The sequence below is a fragment of the Gigantopelta aegis genome, chromosome 9 (assembly GCF_016097555.1).
Source record: "Gigantopelta aegis isolate Gae_Host chromosome 9, Gae_host_genome, whole genome shotgun sequence".
NCBI classification, from domain to species: domain Eukaryota; kingdom Metazoa; phylum Mollusca; class Gastropoda; order Neomphalida; family Peltospiridae; genus Gigantopelta; species Gigantopelta aegis.
In genome coordinates, this window is record NC_054707.1 from 84,862,654 (window position 1) to 84,884,620 (window position 21,967).

The window sequence follows — 21,967 nt, forward strand, 5'->3', positions numbered from 1 at the left end:
AAGACTACACAATGATATTGTCTATAGGACATATTACTTTTATTGTTATTAGTTGTAAAGTGATTGTCAGTATGTGACAACATTATAATATTTTCCAACATTTCTGTGTTTCTGTGCCCTGCTGTGGACAGTTTTGGCAGACGGGTAACACATTTGCCAAATAATAAAAAATACACGGTTTAACCAAACACATTAAAACTACTAGAGGATTACTAGTTAAGATAACAAAGAAAAGAGTGCTAATTTTTGTTTTTTGTTTTAAAGTATTATATCTTGCTTTGGTGATGAGGGGACACTTTTTAGCAAATTTGCGAAATTGGCCTCTGGAATATCCATTGACGTATCATGTTTACATCTATGCTGAACAAGATTTATGATGAAATATTATTACAATTTGTGTTTTTTTCTTCTAATTAGGTCCATTTGCTTCAGTTTACATTACAAAAGTCATAAAAAAAAGTATGTTTAAAACATTGCTTGTTATATGCTAGTTTTTGGTGTTAAATGTTTACCTAAATTTACATTTTATATCACTGTTTATTTATATGGTGATTGTCTTTATTACCAAGAATTTCTTTTAAAGTCATACGCGCACATGTTGACATAATTCACAATTTTGTTTGAAGTGATCCGGAACTGGCGCATCATGATCACTAGATACGATAACGTAGCGCTGGCATCGACGCGGTCTTCTGTTCAGCGCTACGAGATGAGGCATAGACCCCATGTGTAGCAAAAACAAACTTCAGTGTTCTGTGAAAAAACATTCATACTTTGTTGGAAACACTTACTCGATATTGTTGATATATATTAAATTAATTGTTGTTGCAAATATAATTAATATAATGCAGATTAACAATTATCAAGACTAAAAGCGTTCTTCGGCAGCCATGACAGATAATACGAGAATCTCGTGAGAATGTGAAATATCCATACATAAAAATATATAATCTACTTTTTGTTTTTATGATATATTTGACGAAATGTATTTTTTTGGAAAGTGTACCGCCCATTCCCCCCATTAGTTATCGATCTAAAGAGGGATTTTTTGATGGGGTATATATAGAAAAGTGGGGCATGGGGCCCTAACCCTAACTCTATCCCTAACCCTAACTCTATCCCTAACCCTAAACTATTATAAATGATGGGGGGAACGGGTGGAGCTCTTGCCCAAATTCGGAAATGACCATTTCTGATTCGATTTCGTGCATGTATACGATTCTGGACCGACGTAATATACTAATATTAGCTAAATTAATGAGTTACTATCATACCACTATAAACTGTTATCTCTTTCCATCGTACACCAGTATAAGTTGGTACAATAACCTCTCGATGCAAATGAGTACTCAAGCTTTCCGCCATTTTTTTAAAATAACTAGTTGATATAAATTGTTACGCACAGTAAAAGAACCAGTCTGCTGGTGACTGCTATAGGTTGCACTATACCAATTAATTTCCGGCTGGGTCGAAGTTCGAGGTGTACCGAAATTTTGATAGAGAAGTTAACACCCCAAGTCCTGTGATTGGTTATAAATGTGAGTGTGTTGGTTGTAAAAAAAAAAAGTTTCATCTGGGCTAAAAACGTATGCAATTTTATTTGATGTAGTACCACCGTGTCAAGTAGCCTTGTGCTTGGAACATGTATGGGGTACCTGTACAAAAAAAGTACTCAAATTTTGTGCGAAACTAGGGGTGTTGCAGAAACATCTGGTTATATCGAAAATGAGCCATGAAAGGTACCATTTTCTGCAGTTAATACTTTGAGGTAGGGGTTGTAGTACTGATATTTATGGGTCACAGTTTGGTTGATATATTGCATATAGTGTTTTTAAACACAAACGTTAACATGGTCGCCTATGGGATTTGAATTGGTATAGTCCAACCTATGGGATGCAGTCGATTCGTCCACTGGACAATTCGTCCACGGACGATTCGTCCACTGAGGAACTCGAGACAATTCGTCCACTACAAAAAATCAGTTCCGGACGATTCGTCCACTGGGTTCTTATTTCCCCAGTACATTTCGTCCACGGACTAAATAATGTGTACTACATGTACATAGGGGCTAAATAAACTATTAGATATATTTTACCCCGTAATTTTTTTTTGCTGTGTCATAAATTTACAAAGGTGAAAATAAATTATATTACGCTTAGTAGATGTTTTTGTAACAATGCTCTGCAGACATAATTCTTTGGCGTTTCTATTTATTCGGTTATTGTTTGTTTCTATAATGTACGCCTTTCACGCTACATGTCGTAGGATGTTTTTAGTACAATATACCCAGTAAAGATAATCTTTAGCCCTTCCCTTTCAACTTGTTTGGTTTCTGTTTGCTTTACCAATTAAGTGTACAGGTGTCCTCTATTGTGATATTGTGAAGTAATTAGTTTAAGCTTGTTTCACCAAGTTGGATCCAGTAGCGTCTAAAACAACATTTAATTAAATTGGAATTGAAGGTAACAAGTTGTTTTTTTATTTCGAGGTTATTAGGCATATGAGAATAACATGTGACGAGAGAGGGTACAGTGGATAGAATTTATGGCATTGAAGGAGAACATGACATGGTAATAAAGTCTTCCGACGCGAAAGCTTGCATTACCTATTTACCTCATCGTGACATGTGAGATAATGTACGAGCGAGTGAACGAATCGCTGCATGATAATGAATACAAACAGCAATCTAATTAAAATTAGCTCCACTATTACATGTGGATCTAATAGCAGCCAGTTGTAGCTCATGTCCACCAATCAAAACCTTACTTGCAGAATCATGCCAGTGATTTGAAAATAATTTGAAAATATTCCGAATTATTCTGAGGGTATACGATATGTTTCATGTGAATTACGATAGTCTTATTTAGACCAGTAGAACTAACTTTAATCAGATTGCTAACAATACTGCGTAGTCTCCAATGTCCAAGTAACATTTCGTCCGTAAATAATAATTTAAATATTGACCAATCACACTTCGCCTTTTATAACGTTATTTGGGAGCATACAAATTCTAAAAATATCGGGCGAGTCTATTTTAGTGGCCGCAGTACAGCGAACCATACCAATACGTACGGGATGGGTTATCAGTCTTCATTTTTACATTAACAATTATTTATTTTATAAAATAAAACTTGTTTTAAGGCATTCGTAATTCACACGAAACATGCAATAGTGGAGCTAATTTTAATTATATTGTACAAACAGTTAATAAAAACTGGATATTAATGTTGAATTCTAACTATTTTACTTTTTTGGTTATAGTATACCACAAAATAATGTTAAGAAACGATTATAATGTCAAAGAAATAACTATTAATATGTTTGAAAAAAATGCACTCATCGAGTGGACGAATTGTCCGAGGTGAGTGGACGAATCGTCCGTGGACGAATTGTCCAGTGGACGAACCGTCTGGAAAGCACTGCTATCTTGTAAACGAACCGCATCAAACTATACACCGTAATACATACATTATTAACCAAGAAACAGTCAATTTGGATTCGACCACGGAGCGTGGGGTTTTTTTTTGTACTTCGAAAATGCCAAAGTAATTTCAAATTAGTAGATTTATTAGATTATTTATCATTTTAAGTTATATTAATCAGTTAATGATATAAATGTACGGTGACAAGACTTCCGATCATTTCAGTATCCAGTATTTTCAAATTTACGACTACAGCCACTTTTTGCACTGTTCGTGTATCCTGGCGGAATCATGGCCTCGGAACACAATTAATTTCGCTATATGTTTCTATATAGCCTTAGTGGCTATAACATTTTTATTAATATCAGCAGGCCCGTGGATTTTTGTATGTACCTTTGCCTGCCTGGGGGACACATACCCTGAAAAGGACAACCCCTGTTGTCCAGCTCTTTCTCCTAGCATATTCATGATATTGGTTTAAACAAACACACCCTCTTAGGGCCTCTAAACCAGGCTGGAGTACTCCCATTTTTATATGATTTTACACAAAAAGCACTACTTTTGCATGGGCCGGAATTACCACAAATAAATCTTCAATGTCAACAAGTTACACATGTTTACAAACTACATGATCTCCGCTGTCACTTCAGTCAAATAGTTGCCACTTCATAGCTGTCTGCCATGAAATAATCACGGTCAAACAGCAGACTACTTGCATGGTCAAATTTCCGGATTTTGGACAACCAGATGGGAAGATAACTAATCTGAGGCCTATCATAGTCACTTCGTACCCTAGTCCTATCGTACCACCCATTTCGTACCATGCTGCCTGGTCATTTCGTACCATTTAAAAAAGTCATTTCGTACTGTAGTCATTTCGTACTGTAGTCATTTCGTACCATTGTGGAAAGTCATTTCGTACCCCAGTCATTTTGTACCCAAGTCATTTTGTACCAGTCATGTCATACCAGTATATAGAAAACAAATCAACCATAGCATAAATGCAGCGTTGTTTTGTTATTTTAAAACTTTATTTGGAAAGTTTGAAATCCATAATACGTTATTGTGCAGCATATCGTTATTGATACCCATAATACCTGTCAACTGCCAATATAATTAAAATTAGCTCCACTATTACATGTGGATCTAACAGCAGCCTGTTGGAGCTTATGTTCAGTTGACCTTTCATTCGACCAATCAAAACCTTACTTGCAAAATCATGCCAGTGATTTGAAAAGAATTTGAAAACATTCAGGATTATGCCGAGGGTATACAAAAAGATTCGGGTGAATAACGAAGTATGCCGGAAACTATAATTGCAATATAAAATTTGTTTCAAGACGGAAAAAAACCCATGATGGTATAGCCATAAAATCTGTTTATACTAGTATACAATCCAGAGTTTATTACTGCACTTTTCTCCCTGTTTTTTCAATGTTGAAATAGACCAACAAGTTTGCCAAATATTTTTAGAATTTGTATGCTCTCGAATAACGCTATAAAAGGCGAAGTGTAATTGGTCGATATTTAAATTGTTGTTTATAGATGAAATATCACCTGGACATGGGAGTCCATGCAATGATGTTAGATCAACTGGTAGACCCAGTAGAGGTAATTTTAATCAGATTGGTCAACTGCTATGTCCATTTTACCTGACAAGAGCCGTATTTGGTATTTACTACTAACTGCCAACTTCAATGTTTTGTGAAATGGCTCCAGATAATTAGTCTGAATTTCAAAAACAACAAAACCACATAATGGACCATGTTTATACAAAGATTTTTTTTAGGGACAAGATTAAATGGTTAATGGTTTATAAAGTCAAAACAAAAGTCAGTTGCAGGAGGTGTTTGCATCTTATGGATGTAATTTAATGTTATTTTGTAAAAGACACTACTGGGGTGATTGTTATAAATTGTTATGCCATGGTACGATATGACTTTCAGTTATTGTACAAAATGACGTTTTACAATGGTAACAAAATGACTTTTTGCAATGGTACGAAGTGACTAGCAACCATCCTGCCGTCATATGTTTTCGATATAGTTGATTATAATTTGTAATTTCGAGCGGTCACCCGAAATATGCCAAAAACCGTTTTTTTTTGCATATTTACGATCAAAAAAACTATTTCCCAATAAAAAAACCTCACTAAGAAAATAATTCTACCAAAGGGCAATTCCGCATTAAAGTGAACATGGAGTGAAAAATTAAAATCATGTTATTACTTATATATTAAGATTTCTTCTAATGTAAAATTATCTGGAGAATCCAAATCTGATAAGTAAAATATTGTAAAATAAATGGATGTGGTTGACTTTAGCCATTTTATGAGGATACCGTCACACTAAAAATATGACACTCCCATAATACTATGAATTTGTGTACAGCAGCCATGTTATTGAAGGTATATTCTTTTTATTAGTGTTTTTGTTTTACCACTAACAAAGGACAACATTGCATCTTTAATAAAAAGATAATTTTTTTTTAGATATAGCTGAAATTAGAAAACAGAATCAGTTTGTAATTCTGTTACCGAAACAAACAAAAAGTTAGATTGTATTGTTCATATATATGTAATCAAGGAATCAACTCGTATTCTCTGAGTAAATGTTAATGAACATGATCACCCACATTTACTTTCAAATTCATGCATTATTAGTAAAATTATAGCTGTCAACAATTTTGTAATTCTGTTACCATAGGTTTGTAATTCCGTTACAGTCTTTGGTATATTTTGTCAAGAAACACTTTGGTACTAGTACTAAAATGCTGCACTCCTATCCATATAGTCATATACATCAAGTGATGTACCAATAGGAAAATATACAATTTTTTTTTATTCCACACGGTAATACATGTAGTACTAGTAGTGGCACCAAATACATTTGAGGAACATTCATAGCAAATTAACAATATAGAAATTAAGAAAATATGATTAAATTTAACCAAGCAGTATTATTTAAAAGCTTATGCCGACTAAAAATCAGCAAATTCATGACAAAATAATCAAAACTCACTAATATTATATCTGGCTCGAAATATGAAGTAAAATATGGCCTGCCATTATTTTAATTTTTTTAAATTGCAGGCCAAAAGAAATATGGACAGCACATGGTGTATGTAGGGTTTTAGACACTATGTGGAAAATTAGGACCTTTATAAATAGGAATGGGACGAGTATTCGATGTTACCGAAAACCTTGGTTTTAGGCCCTCGGTTCGGTGCACCATTTCACAATTTGCAAACCGCAGGTAATTTCGATACATGTATAAATGTTTCTGCACCTTGCTGGTAATCCCAATGACCCGAAAAGTATTTTGGCCAATCACAGCATTTGATTCCTTTAAACCTGACATGTTTGCATGGGAGATGCATGTAGGTGCATGTAGGTGAAACGTGATGTTCAGATCCTGCCCGGGACCATACAACTTGTAACCTCCCAAAATAGGGAGGGACTGACCTCAGTGATTAATCTGCCGAGAGAATAAACATTTTAAGTACATGTATGTTTCATCCCAGTGGTCAAATTTTTTAAAAGTAAACATATGTTAACTTCAAGAATTATAAAATGGTGACCAATTTTGGTCATATTAAAACGATTCAACATCGCTAATTTCTGTAAGTTTTTATCGGGATGAAATCGTCCACTGATCTTGAACTACAATGTATACAAACTCCTTTGCACTTTTTTTTCTTTAAATAAATCTTTGCAGATTATATTTTTTCACTTTCAGTATATATGAGCAAAAAAAATAATAATAATAACTAGTTAAATAATTCACTATTATATATTATGTGCATGTACTTGTGCTTGCTTATCTTTCTTTTTTTTTCTTTCTTTTTTTAAATCAGTGATACCTTTTTATGTAACTTGTGTCCAGTTAATAATCAACAGTAGGCCTATATATACTCTTCAAAAGAAGAAACGCAAAATCACATTGTCGTAACATTTGGAGAATTGATTTAATTATTGAATGGTGAGTCCGATAATTACCAAATGTTGCAGGATTGTTCACAATTCACTCTAGTCCATTGTGAGTAAGTGATAGGACACACCACCAAGGTCAAGGTCATCTGGAGTCAATACCGGGTGTGGCCTCCGCGTGTGTTGACAACTGCCTGGCACCGCCTGCCCATTGAACCAACCAGAGTACGGATGACGTCCCGGGGGATGGTGGCCCACTCGGCCTGCAAGGCTGCTGCCAGCTCGGGCAGGGTCTGGGGCTGTGGTTGTCGCTGTTGGAGGCGTCGGTCCAACTCGTCCCATAGATGCTCAATTGGGTTCAAATCCGGAGATATCGATGGCCAAGGAAGGACATTAATGTTGTTGTTCTGTAGGAAAGCTGTTGTGAGACGTGCTGTGTGAGGCCTGGCGTTGTCATGTTGGAACACTGCGTTGGCGTTGGCCATAACTGGAACGATGTGTGGCCGGAGGATCTGGTCAATGTAGCCCTGTGCATTCAGGTTGCCCTGCACGTGGACCAGGTCAGTTCTGCCAGTGTGTGAAATGGCTGCCCACACCATGACACTATCCCCGCCGAATCTGTCCACTTCCTGCACGCAGTTTGCCGCATATCGTTCACCACGACGCCTATACACGCGACATCTTCCATCATGACGTCGGAGCAGAAATCGGGACTCGTCACTGAACCACACCTGTCTCCATCGCAGTTGAGGCCATTGTCGATGAATCTGGCACCACTGCAGTCGGAGTCGACGGTGTTGTGGTGTTAAGATGACACCTCGAACTGGACGTCTGGCACGAATTCCTACCTCACGTAGGCGGTTCCGTACGGTCTGGTCGGATGTCCTGCGCAAACCTGGTATTGCTGCGGCTGTGGATGTGGCAGTAGTCAATCGTTCCCGAAGGTGGCGTACCCGGATGTAGCGGTCCTGCCCGGGGGTAGTGACCCGTGGTCGACCGGATCTAGGGAGGTCACGTGTTGATCCATGTTGCTGGTAACGGTCCCACAGTCTGGAGATGGTGCTTGGGGACACATGGAATGCCCTGGCAACGGCCGTTCTGGATTCGCCTGCGTCTAGTCGGCCAATGGCATTGTTTCTCTGCGGTTCACTGAGACGTGGCATGTCCTGGATTGTCAACTGTCGGCCAGATACAGAGGCCAGGCAAGCGAACACCCTGCACTTTTATACTGTCGGTGTTCATGTTGCACGTGCAGACAACGCACGTGCAGTGGTGACATGGTTTGCACGTGGCTGCGTTTTTGCGAATATTCACATTTTGAAACTTTATTTACAGTAGCTGCGTTTTATCGAATGTAACCGTGGGAATGTGTTTGGGACATGCAATGACCTTATATTCACAAAGCATGAACCGGTAGGAAACATAAAATCGGAGTTATAACCCATTTGTACCCTTTTGCATTTCTTTTTTTGAAGAGTATGTTATGTATACATTTGTGCTTATATCGAGTAATCCATCAAGGATTTGACATTATCAAAATAATATTAAACATTACAGAAATATGTCTTGACATATATCTTTCTTTTAGACTTCTATACAATTGCTGTCAAACATTTTAAACATTTACTATGTAATATGTACACAGTTTAAATCTCCACTCATATACATGTACCTGTTACTGATACTAAAACTAGTATGAATATGTATATTAGTATGAATGCTTAAAACAAGTATACATAGTTATTATTTAACTTATAAAATTATGCAAAAATATTTGCAAACCAAATTTAAAGTAAATAAATTATTTTGTTCAAATGTAAATTCAGAGCAGTAATTCCATTACCGAACTGTGTAATTCCGTTACCGGCATTCAATGTTGTACAACAAAATTATGAAAAGATAATTTGTAATATAATTACTGTATTGTTGATGTCAAGTCATTAGGTCATCGTTTCATCATGAAGATAAATAATTCTTTCATCATACTTCACAGAGTTTGTCGATGTTTTGCGATGCCCGTAAAAATGGTGTCCGTTTTGCGTAATTCCGTTACCAGACTTTAATTAAGTACTCATGCACTACACCTTGCAGTAGGGAATCTCACTTCTGCCCTTAACAAGCACTAGTGCAGTACTAGTGTATGACATAGATATATCATTATGTTAATTTTTCTTATGTGGACTAGCTGAGTTTAATGCCTGAAATATCTCTCCAGCTCGTAATTCCGTTACCGTGGAATTGCCCCAAAATCGTATCCAGTAAGTGGTTTTGTTTTTTTAGTTTGTTGACAGTTTATCAATGTCATATGATTTACTCCAAGCACAAATATAGTCGTAATAATAATGTCAGGCCTAAACATGCACATCTCTCTGTTTCCGCCTTGTTGGTAAGATTCGGAACAGAACAGATTTTAGAGTTTATGAAACAACAAAATACAATCAGATATTATTTTATCAATTAGATTTATGCACTGTTGGGTCTACTCAAATTTGATGTTTCATAAACTCTAAAATCGCATTTAATATGTGTTCCGTTCCGCATTTTAACAACACACACACACACACAGTGAACCCATTTACCGCAAGGCGAAAACGGACAGATGAGGGCAGGATTTTTTAAGCCTGATATCCATAAAATATGTTCCTCTGTGTTGTTTTTCGATAGCAAAATCAACCCTTAATCAAGATATCACTTGTAATAGAATTATTTTCTTAGTGAGGTTTTTTGATTTGGAAAAAGTTTTTTGATTGTAAATATGCCAAGAACCCAGTACAAGAAAGGTTTTGTTTCTGGGGCATTTTATTACCTATCTTTTGTATTTAAAAAACCCTCCTTTTTTAACCAACTGATGAAAAGGACAGTAAAATTCACAAAACAATGAATAATGAAACAACATAAAATTTTAAATGGTGACAACTATGGAATAGCTGAAAATCAGTATGGAACGTGTAATTTGAACAAAAGCTGTAATGTTTGCCATCCAACCCAAACCATTTTTGTCTACTTCTGTATTTTTTATCACGCTGGGTTTCGTTTCCGGGGTGAAAATAGTTAAAACCTAGATATAAATAAACATTTTGTTCTGGTTATACCTATTTGTATCGCATTATTTCTGTGAAACTTGTTCGTAACCTCTTGGTGTCTCTTCTGCTTGCAAAATTTCCAAAAAATCGCTGAGTCTTAAAGTTGGAATCCTCTCGATTTTATAATACTTCACCATATGATAAGCAAAAAATTAAAATATAATAAAAACAATACTTTGTAAATACATTTATACTTTACCTTTGAAACTCACAGGTCTTCTAGATTATGATAGCCCCATTCCCATGGCTAGTGATATTCAATGTTGGGCCAGTAAATAACTACCATTGCCATGCCCGACGGCTAGTGATTTGTTTGGGTAAAATCTTGCAGTTAAGTCTATTTTGTAAATACGAATATCCTGCCCCCACCCCAATCCTCCAGTGTTAGTGTTTTTAAGCTCTAGCTTCCTCTTTAGGTAACATATCTGATTATTACTAATTATTTTGTAAAATTGTATTTACTTAAAGTAAAGTAGGGCTAGTAAATTTTTAATTGTGGCTAGTACATTTTTAAAAATCATCAATCCCATGGCTAGTGGATTTTACAAAAATTCTAGAAGCCCTGACTTTCTCGAGTCACATTAGTTTATTGTAAAAAAACAGTGAATATCACGTTTTCCTCCAAGAAAAACTACCCACCAACTCGTACAGGTGTTTCTGCTATATTTTGACAAACATGATATGTTTTCGATACTTTCATTGGCTGTCTATTTTTGTCCTTGTTATGGTAGTAAAGGGTCTATACTCTGTGCAATAATTTACATGTAGGGCTAGTGAATTTTAAATCATGGCTAGTAGCTTTTTTAAAATGGCTGATCCCATGGCTAGTGAATTTTATGCTATAGTGTCTGGGATAGTGCACCAGGGATCTCACTGACCCTCGAAGTGTCTTTTTTAAAATGGCTGATCCCATGGCTAGTGAATTTTATGCTATAGTGTCTGGGATAGTGCACCAGGGATCTCACTGACCCTCGAAGTGTCTTTTTTAAAATGGCTGATCCCATGGCTAGTGAATTTTATGCTATAGTGTCTGGGATAGTGCACCAGGGATCTCACTGACCCTCGAAGTGTCTTTTTTAAAATGGCTGATCCCATGGCTAGTGAATTTTATGCTATAGTGTCTGGGATAGTGCACCAGGGATCTCACTGACCCTCGAAAAGTGTCTTTTTTAAAATGGCTGATCCCATGGCTAGTGAATTTTATGCTATAGTGTCTGGGATAGTGCACCAGGGATCTCACTGACCCTCGAAGTGTCTTTTTTAAAATGGCTGATCCCATGGCTAGTGAATTTTATGCTATAGTGTCTGGGATAGTGCACCAGGGATCTCACTGACCCTCGAAGTGTCTTTTTTAAAATGGCTGATCCCATGGCTAGTGAATTTTATGCTATAGTGTCTGGGATAGTGCACCAGGGATCTCACTGACCCTCGAAAAGTGTCTTTTTTAAAATGGCTGATCCCATGGCTAGTGAATTTTATGCTATAGTGTCTGGGATAGTGCACCAGGGATCTCACTGACCCTCGAAGTGTCTTTTTTAAAATGGCTGATCCCATGGCTAGTGAATTTTATGCTATAGTGTCTGGGATAGTGCACCAGGGATCTCACTGACCCTCGAAAAGTGTCTTTTTTAAAATGGCTGATCCCATGGCTAGTGAATTTTATGCTATAGTGTCTGGGATAGTGCACCAGGGATCTCACTGACCCTCGAAAAGTCTTTTCAAACATGGAACTTGGACAGGACTCTTATTGTTTTAGTTTTAACTTAAAATCCTATTATGGGAGTCCCCAAATTTCACAAGAAAGCTCAAATGGCCCCCAGTGGAGACAGGCCAGTGAGAACCCTGGTGCACACAAAAGATCTCTTGCTACTAATGGAAATATGTAGCAGGTTTCCTTTGTAATTTATGTAAAAATTACCAAATGTTTGACATCCAATTGCCGATGATTAATAAGTCAGTGTGCTCTAGTGGTGTTGTTAAACAACACAAACACACTTCATGGCCTGTTACCAGTTTTTACATAGACTGAGTGCCACTCAGAAAGGACATTATGTAGACATGCATTTACCAATTCCTTATTATATTTGTTGACAAAAATGTTTTAGTGAACAGATTTCTGATGGTGGTTTGACAAATATGGAGGTCAAAATAAGGCCCCCCTCCAAAAAATGTGGCCAACTAGTAACAGCACTTTTGGTAGATCATATAACTGGGAGAACCTTTTAAATGATGATACAAGCATGAAACTTGGTACAGACGATCTCAGTGGGGCATTCTTCAAATCCATTTAATGAACCACTTGAATTTTCAATGTGGTGGCCATATTGTCCTACAAATGTATGATTTGATTTAAACATATCTGCCTAATAGTATATAATCATGCTGTATTCTAATTAAAAACAATTATGGGTATTAACATTGAAACTTAAATTCTCTTCTGTTTTTCCAGGTACTACTGTGATTATTGTGATACCTACCTCACACACGATTCAGTAAGTATACAGACACGATTCAGTAAGTATACAGACATATGTACACACAATTCAGTAAGTATACAGACACGATTCAGTAAGTATACAGACACGATTCAGTAAGTATACAGACATATGTACACACGATTCAGTAAGTATACAGACACGATTCAGTAAGTATACAGATATATGTACACACAATTCAGTAAGTATACAGACACGATTCATTAAGTATACAGACATATGTACACACAATTCAGTAAGTATACAGACATATGTACACACGATTCAGTAAGTATACAGACATATGTACACACGATTCAGTAAGTATACAGACATATGTACACACAATTCAGTAAGTATACAGACATATGTACACACAATTCAGTAAGTATACAGACATATGTACACACGATTCAGTAAGTATACAGACATATGTACACACAATTCAGTAATATACAGACATGTACACACAATTCAGTAAGTATACAGACATATGTACACACGATTCAGTAAGTATACAGACATGTACACACAATTCAATAAGTATACAGACATATGTACACACGATTCAATAAGTATACAGACATATACATGCGATTCAGTAAGTATACAGACATATGTACACACAATTCAATAAGTATACAGACATATACATGCGATTCAGTAAGTATACAGACATGTACACACAATTCAATAAGTATACAGACATATACATGCGATTCAGTAAGTATACAGACATGTACACACAATTCAATAAGTATACAGACATATATACTACTCAAAAGAATTTAAGGGTCAAAAATTTATAACCAAACAAGTTTCAGAGTGTATTAGATTGATGATGTAAACTACACCAATTTTTTTATTTATTGTTCCATATTTACAAAAACCCCACAAATAAACGTCACTGTATACAAGAAAGTCACATGACATGCTGTCAAAGTTGAAGGTTGTCAAACATGGATTTTACACATTAGAACATTCGTTTAATAGTGTGTGAATCCACCCCTGGCGCGAATACACTCGACACATCGTTGCCTCATGCTGTTGATCAGACGTCTGAAGAACTCTTGGGGAATGGCCTGCCACTCTGCCATAAGAAGTTGACCCAGATCATGAAGGTTGGCCGGAGGGGCATGGTTATCCCGAACTCTCCTGCCTAATTCGTCCCTGGCGTGCTCTGTTGGGGCCAAGTCAGGCGAATATGCTGGCCAATCCATCCTGGCGATACCTTGTTGTCTGAGAAAGTCTGTTGCCACCCTGGCGCGGTGGGGTCTGGCATTGTCATCCTGCAGAACTGCCCCGCCGCCAATCTGCTGAAGGCCTGGGAGAACCAACGGCCGGATAATCTCATTCAGATAGCGGATTCCATTCAGATTGCCATCCACCACATAGAGGGGGGTCCTGTGGTGGATAGAGATGCCGCCCCACACCATGACGCTGCCACCACCGAACCGGTGACGTTGTCTAACGTTAACGTCAGCGAAGCGCTCCCCAGGACGTCTGTAGACACGAACCCGACCGTCGTTGAACTGGAGACTAAACCTGGACCCATCAGTGAACATCACTCGACCCCACTGAACACGTTGCCACCGCAGATGAAGCGTGCACCAGTGACGTCTGGCCGTTCTGTGATGTGGTAGGAGTGGTGGTCGAACAGCCTGGCGACGGCAGCGTAGATTATTGGCTCTCAGACGATTGCGTATGATTTGATCAGACACTCGAGTTCCAGTCGCAGTCCGCAGATTGTCACGTAATCGGCGTGCAGTGGTTCTGCGTTGACGTAGAGCCATATTGGTGATGTAGCGGTCCTCTCTATTTGTAGTGTTTCGGGGTCTTCCCGAACGTGGACGATTTCGAACAGAATTCGTTGCTTGGTACCGTTGCCACAGTCGGCCAACGACACTCTGACTGACACCAAGTCTCAGAGCAACATTTCTTTGCGTATTGCCATCCTGAAGCCAAGCAATAGCCCTTCCTCGATCTTCGATAGTCAGTTGAAGTCGTATCATTGTCGAATTTGGAGTGCGCACCGTACACGAACGCAAGCTCCAATTATACGGAAATTCAGCATTGGGAACATGGAATACACATGCAAAGCGTGCAAATGAAGCGCTTTGTGAAGCTTTATGAAAAAGCAAGTTATGGGCACTTAGCAGACCTTTCGCTTTCGCTCTAATTTACGTGCAAATGTAAGCATGTTTTCGCCATTAGAACTAGTCGACAGTGTCAATGACAGTGGATTTTAATTCATTTATGGGTTGCTTAGACCCACTTTCGTCAAAATGGAACAATACCATGCGTGACATTATGGTCTGGCTAATATAATTGACATTCAGAAAATAATGTCGAAAATATCGTCTGACCCTTAAATTCTTTTGAGTAGTATACATGCGATTCAGTAAGTATACAGACATATGTACACACAATTCAATAAGTATACAGACATGTACACACAATTCAATAAGTATACAGACATGTACACACAATTCAATAAGTATACAGACATATGTACACACGATTCAGTAAGTATACAGACATATGTACACACGATTCAGTAAGTATACAGACATGTACACACGATTCAGTAAGTATACAGACATATGTACACACAATTCAGTAAGTATACAGACATATCCATGTGATTCAGTAAGCATACAGACAGACACGCGATTCCGTGAGCATACAGACATAGACACGCGATACAGACATAGACACGCGATTCCATGAGTATACAGACATAGACACATGATTCTGTGAGCATACAGACATAGACACTCGATTCCGTGAGCATACCGACATAGACAAGTGATTCTGTGAGCATACAGACATAGACACTCGATTTCGTGAGCATATAGACAGACACACAATTCCGTGAGCATACAGACATAGACACGCGATTCCGTGAGCATACAGACATAGACACATGATTCTGTCATACAAACATAGACATGCAATTCCGTGATCATACAGACGTAGACACGATATTCTGTGAGTATACAGACATAGACATGCGATTCCGTAAGTATACAGACATACCCACGCGATTCCGTGAGCATACAGATATGTACACACGATTCAGTAAGCATAATCATTACAGACGACGGATCTGGACGGGACTTTATTATGAATAAAACTCTGCTTAAACCGGATACTGTCTATTCCGGATTTCGGATGCAAATTCTAGAACAAAAGAACGGTTTATGTAGTAATTAGCTCTGTCTACACCGGCATGCGATCTGACATCTCTGTCTACTTGTGGTCACCTTTTAAAGAAAGACGGCAGTTTCCCAGTAAAGTCTGGTTTGTTTAATGACATCACTGGAGCACATTGATTAATTAATCATCGACTATTGGATGTCAAACATTCCATAATTCTGACTCGTAGTTAATCATCCTTTTACATAGATTTGTTTAGTATGCCGGTCTAGTTAGACCACAGTTATTGCAGCCGTTGAGTGACAGGTGTAATGATCGAGGGTGTAGCTGTGATTCAGTAAGTATACCGACACGAATCAGCAAGTATGCACAGACATGAATCAGTAAGTATATACAGACATGAATCAGTAAGTATATACAGACATGAATCAGTAAGTATATACAGACATGATTCAGTAAGTATATACAGACATGAATCAGTAAGTATATACAAACATGATTCAGTAAGTATATACGAATCGGTAAGTATATATACAGACACGATTCAGTAAGTATATACAGATACGATTCAGTAAGTATATACAGACACGATTCAGTAAGTATATACAGACACGATTCAGTAAGTATATATACAGACACGATTCAGTAAGTATATACAGACACGATTCAGTAAGTATATATATACAGACACGATTCAGTAGTATATATACAGACACGATTCAGTAAGTATATACAGACACGAATCACTAAGTATATACAGACATGAATCACTAAGTATATACAAACACGATTCAGTAAGTATATATACAGACACAATTCAGTAAGTATATATACAGACACGATTCAGTAAGTATATACAGACACGATTCATTAAGTATATAAGTATATACAGACACGATTCAGTAAGTATATACAGACACGATTCAGTAAGTATATACAGACACGAATCGGTAAGTATATACAGACACGATTCAGTAAGTATATATATATAGACACGATTCAGTAAGTATATATACAGACACAATTCAGTAAGTATAAAATTTGATTTTTTTCAAACAAACGATATGTCTACAGGCTGGTAGGTACTGGGATTGGATCCCAGACGAGGCATGGTATTTTTAATCCAGATACCGACTCCAAACCCTGAGTGAGTGCTCCACAAGGCTCAATGGGTCGTTGTAAACCACTTGCATCAACCATTGATCCATAACTGGTTCAACAAAGGCCATGGTTTGTGCTATCCTGCCTGTGGGAAGCGCAAATAAAAGATCCCTTGCTGCCTGTCATAAAAGAGTAGCCTATGTGGCAACAGCGGGTTTCCTCTAAACAACAGTGTCAGAATGACCATATGTTTGACGTCCAATAGCCGATGATAAGATAAAAAATTATATGTGCTCTAGTGGCGTCGTTAAATAAAACAAACTTTACTTTTTTATTCTTTTCAAATTTGTTGAGATAGTTTAACTTTCTAATATTAATATCACGGGCATTCCAGTCCCAAACTGCTCGTGGCAAAAATTATTTCTTATACAGTTCTGTTCTAGTACGAATTTGTTTCAATTCATCAGCATTTCGAAGGGGATAATTTGTCACTGTCATTACTGTCTGGGGCACTAATGATGATAAATAATTAGGATTCCGCTTTAATCATTTTATAATGACGGCAATTTTTTGGTTACCGTATATCGTTGTATGTTGGTTGACTGTAAAATACCTATCCCTTATTTTGCCCCTCGGGATCTGGTACAGTACTGAAAAGTTGGTATGTACAAGCTGCCTTAATTTTGTTCACTGTTGGTTAAAACGTAGTTCAGTTAAAACATTATGTCAGTCTGACATTCAAGGGTATTCGTTTTACTAAACCGATAAAAGTTTTAATATTATTATTTAAATAAAGATTTTAAGATATCTGAAAAATAATACAATTTTTTTTAAGTGATCCGCTACTGTGGAATAACATTTTTCTGTTCTTGTTATTTCCATCTTCATGGAGTGAATCGATCGCATTGATATTGCCAGCTAATAAAAGGGTCATTTCACGCCAAAACAACCAAATTCCAGAAATCTTCCCGGGTGACCATCTCTGATTTTGATGAAATATCACTCAGTTGTGCATCTATATAAATGATGGATGCATGCAAACTTTTAAGTCCAAATACTAAGTAGTTTTGAAATTATGACCGGTTGACCCATTTTTTGCACTCGCGACTGTGTTAAGTGATTTCGGATGATTTTTGAATGCTAGTAACTTTTTTAATTATAAAGATATCAAGTTGCAATTTGCTGTATTAGCTCATTCATACCTGGATAATCTATAATTGTACTCATTTTGTACATATCTGTCATAGTTTCTGTCCTGGAGACTCCTATGTTGAGTTTTTTATCATTCGGAAATTATATTTTTAAAATTTTGGGGGACTATTACTCCCTGATTATTTATCACTTGATATCTTTATAATGAATTAAGTTATTAGCATTCAAAAGATGCCCGAAATCACATGACACAGTCGCAAATGTCAAAAATGAGACAACGGGCCCTGCATTTGATCAACCATAATTTCAAAACTAATTAGAATTTGCCCCTAAAATTTTGCTTGCATCCATTATTTATATGGAAGTATAAATGGGTGAAATTTTATAAAATTTGGAGACCTATACCCTAACCCTGGAACCTCTGGTTGAGTTGGCACGGAATGACCCAAAAAGTAGTTTCCTTTTTGTAAAGGCAGTGTATATATTATTTGGCACCCAAGATAAATTATTTTAATAATGAACACTACCACTTCTGTTTTCATGAGCAATGATGTCCCCCCCCCCACCCCCCACCCCCCAAAAAAATAAAAATAATATATATTTTTTTTTTTAAATTAAACGTTTCTTATATTTTATAAGGAATTGCTGAATAAACAAATGACACTAAGTGAAAATCATCAGTTACGACCAATTAAATCTACAATCGAGGTTAAAATATCAGACACGACCGTTCTGATCACGTGACAAATTTGCTGCCAAAAAAGTAGTTTTTTCAGTTGGAGATAGCCGAAACGATAAAAATAAAATGTTTTCATTGCTAAAATAAATATAACTGTTACTGTTTGTATCAAACATACAAGTAGATACTGGTATGGAACACAACAGACGCTGTTAAAAAATAGTTTAAATTATGTTACGGTAAAGTTTTTCATCAGTTGCGCTTTCGTACTTGTTTCGTACTTCGGCTTGTTTCCTTTGTTTGATGTCCAGTGTGCAGACTGATCGATGTTTTTCAGTGTGAAAAAAGTGTGCATTTTGAAATAGCAAAGCTGGGTGCTGTAAATTATAACAAGATGCTGAAAAGTAAAGAGGGGCGCAGAAAAACAAATGGGGCTGCCAAATGTGAAAAGGGGCGGCATAACAGGAAAGCGAGGAGGCAAAATGCAGTGAGAACGGATATTATACCAGTGTTTGAGATTAAACATTTTGGGCAGTATCCCAGTTGGATATTAACATTTCAAAATCTGGTATCCCACCTGAGAATTTAGTATTATATGGTATCCTGGTGGGATACTGGGTTCTTGAAGTCTAGTATCCATAATTAAATTCTGGTATCCCCGGGATATCAGGATACAGTTAATCTCGAACACTGTATACAATAACACAGGGTACTCGCATGACTGAATATAGTTCCATCACGTGGTACTAACTAAACGCCCATTAACTCCAACAAGGACCCAAAGGTCCATTTTTTAATACTGCCAGATAATGTTCATATACGTTTATACATTTTGCCGTCGGCGAGGAGCTTTACCGACAGCAATAATTTTTATCCGGCGGCACAAAAGTGCCATCGGTAGAGCACAAACAACCGATATGTATTGTGTGGTAGAGCACAAACAACCGACATGTATCTGAGTGGTAGAGCACAAACAACCGACATGTATTGAGTGGTAGAGCACAAACAACCGACATGTATCTGAGTGGTAGAGCACAAACAACCGACATGTATCTGAGTGGTAGAGCACAAACAACCGACATGTATCTGAGTGGTAGAGCACAAACAACCGACATGTATCTCGGTGGTAGAGCACAAACAACCGACATGTATCTGAGTGGTAGAGCACAAACAACCGACATGTATCTGAGTGGTAGAGCACAAACAACCGACATGTGAGTGGTAAAGCACAAACAACCGACATGAGTGGTAGAGCACAAACAACCGACATGTATCTCGGTGGTAGAGCACAAACAACCGACCTGTGGTAGAGCACAAACAACCGACATGTATCTCGGTGGTAGAGCACAAACAACCGACATGTATCTCGGTGGTAGAGCACAAACAACCGACATGTATCTCGGTGGTAGAGCACAAACAACCGACATGTATCTCGGTGGTAGAGCACAAACAACCGACATGTATCTCGGTGGTAGAGCACAAACAACCGACATGTATCTCTCAAACAACCGACGGTGGTAGAGCACAAACAACCGACCGGTGGTAGAGACACTGACATGTATCTCGGTGGTAGAGCACAAACAACCGACATGTATTGAGTGGTAAAGCACAAACAACCGACATGTATCTCGGTGGTAGAGCACAAACAACTGACATGTATCTCGGTGGTAGAGACATGACATGTATCTCGGTGGTAGAGCACAAACAACCGACATGTATCTCGGTGGTAGAGCACAAACAACCGACATGTATCTCGGTGGTAGAGCACAAACAACCGACATGTATCTCGGTGGTAGAGCACAAACAACCGACATGTATCTCGGTGGTAGAGCACAAACAACCGACATGTATCTCGGTGGTAGAGCACAAACAACCGACATGTATCTCGGTGGTAGCAAGCACAAACAACCGACATGTATCTCGGTGGTAGAGCACAAACAACCGACATGTATCTCGGTGGTAGAGCACAAACAACCGACATGTATCTCGGTGGTAGAGCACAAACAACCGACATGTATCTCGGTGGTAGAGCACAAACAACCGACATGTATCTCGGTGGTAGAGCACAAACAACCGACATGTATCTCGGTGGTAGAGCACAAACAACCGACATGTATCTCGGTGGTAGAGCACAAACAACCGACATGTATCTTGGTGGTAGAGCACAAACAACCGACATGTATCTTGGTGGTAGAGCTTCGTCAGGGTCAGATGATTGATCATCTTTGATGGATTCTCTTCTCTCGTTTTTGTTCCAACCAGTGTCCTTGTTCTACATGCAACTAGTGTCCTTGTTCTACATCCAACCAGTGTCCTTGTTCTACATCCAACCAGTGTCATTCTACTCGCAAGTAGTAAAAAATCTATCTTTTTTGTTTCAGCCTTCAGTGAGAAAAACACACTGTAATGGAAGAAAGCACAAGGAAAACGTTCGGCTTTATTACCAGAAGTGGCTGGAAGAACAAGTGCAAAAATTGGTAGATGACACAAGTAAGAATTTTTTTTCTCATTTGTGAACAGTGATGATATTTTGTTCTCATTTGTAAACAGTGATGATGTTTTGTTCTCGTATGTAAACGGTGATGATGTTTTGTCTCTAGGATGTGACTTCACCTCATGGCAAATACAAAGTAGTAGTGGATATTTGTAGTGTAGTTTGAAATAAATTGGCAAATGAAATGTTTAGCTTCTAAAACATGAAAACTGATTATTAATTGGGTCTTGTTTTCTTTCTTTTTTCATTTGAACTGAAGGCTTTATAGGGCTTATGAAAATCCTGTAAAGTTGTAATCCTGGGAAGTCCTGTAATTTGTAAATGTCTGGAAAGTTGTAATCCTGGGAAGTCCTGTAATTTGTAAATATCTGTAAAGTTGTAATCCTGGGAAGTCCTGTAATTTGTGAATTTCTGAAAAGTTGTAATCCTGGGAAGTCCTGTAATTTGTAAATGTCTGGAAAGTTGTAATCCTGGG

At 37.7% G+C, this 21,967-nt stretch overlaps 2 protein-coding genes across 2 annotated transcripts in view; one reads left to right on the forward strand and one right to left on the reverse strand.

Annotated features, from left to right (window-relative positions):
- The window catches only part of LOC121380558 (nuclear pore complex protein Nup160-like), a 198,976-nt gene extending 197,589 nt beyond the window's left edge, over nucleotides 1-1,387 (reverse strand). The window contains exon 1 of the mRNA XM_041509426.1: nucleotides 1,275-1,387. Within this exon, the coding sequence (XP_041365360.1) occupies nucleotides 1,275-1,365 (91 nt within the window). The 5' untranslated portion in view covers nucleotides 1,366-1,387. The remainder of the gene's footprint in view (nucleotides 1-1,274) is intronic.
- Nucleotides 1,388-3,483: 2,096 nt separating this feature from the next.
- LOC121380982 (U1 small nuclear ribonucleoprotein C-like) overlaps nucleotides 3,484-21,967 on the forward strand; it is a 28,426-nt gene continuing 9,942 nt past the window's right edge. Inside the window, exons 1-3 of the mRNA XM_041510043.1 lie at nucleotides 3,484-3,545; nucleotides 12,883-12,925; nucleotides 21,380-21,488. Of these exons, the coding sequence (XP_041365977.1) occupies nucleotides 3,538-3,545; nucleotides 12,883-12,925; nucleotides 21,380-21,488 (160 nt within the window). The 5' untranslated portion in view covers nucleotides 3,484-3,537. The remainder of the gene's footprint in view (nucleotides 3,546-12,882; nucleotides 12,926-21,379; nucleotides 21,489-21,967) is intronic.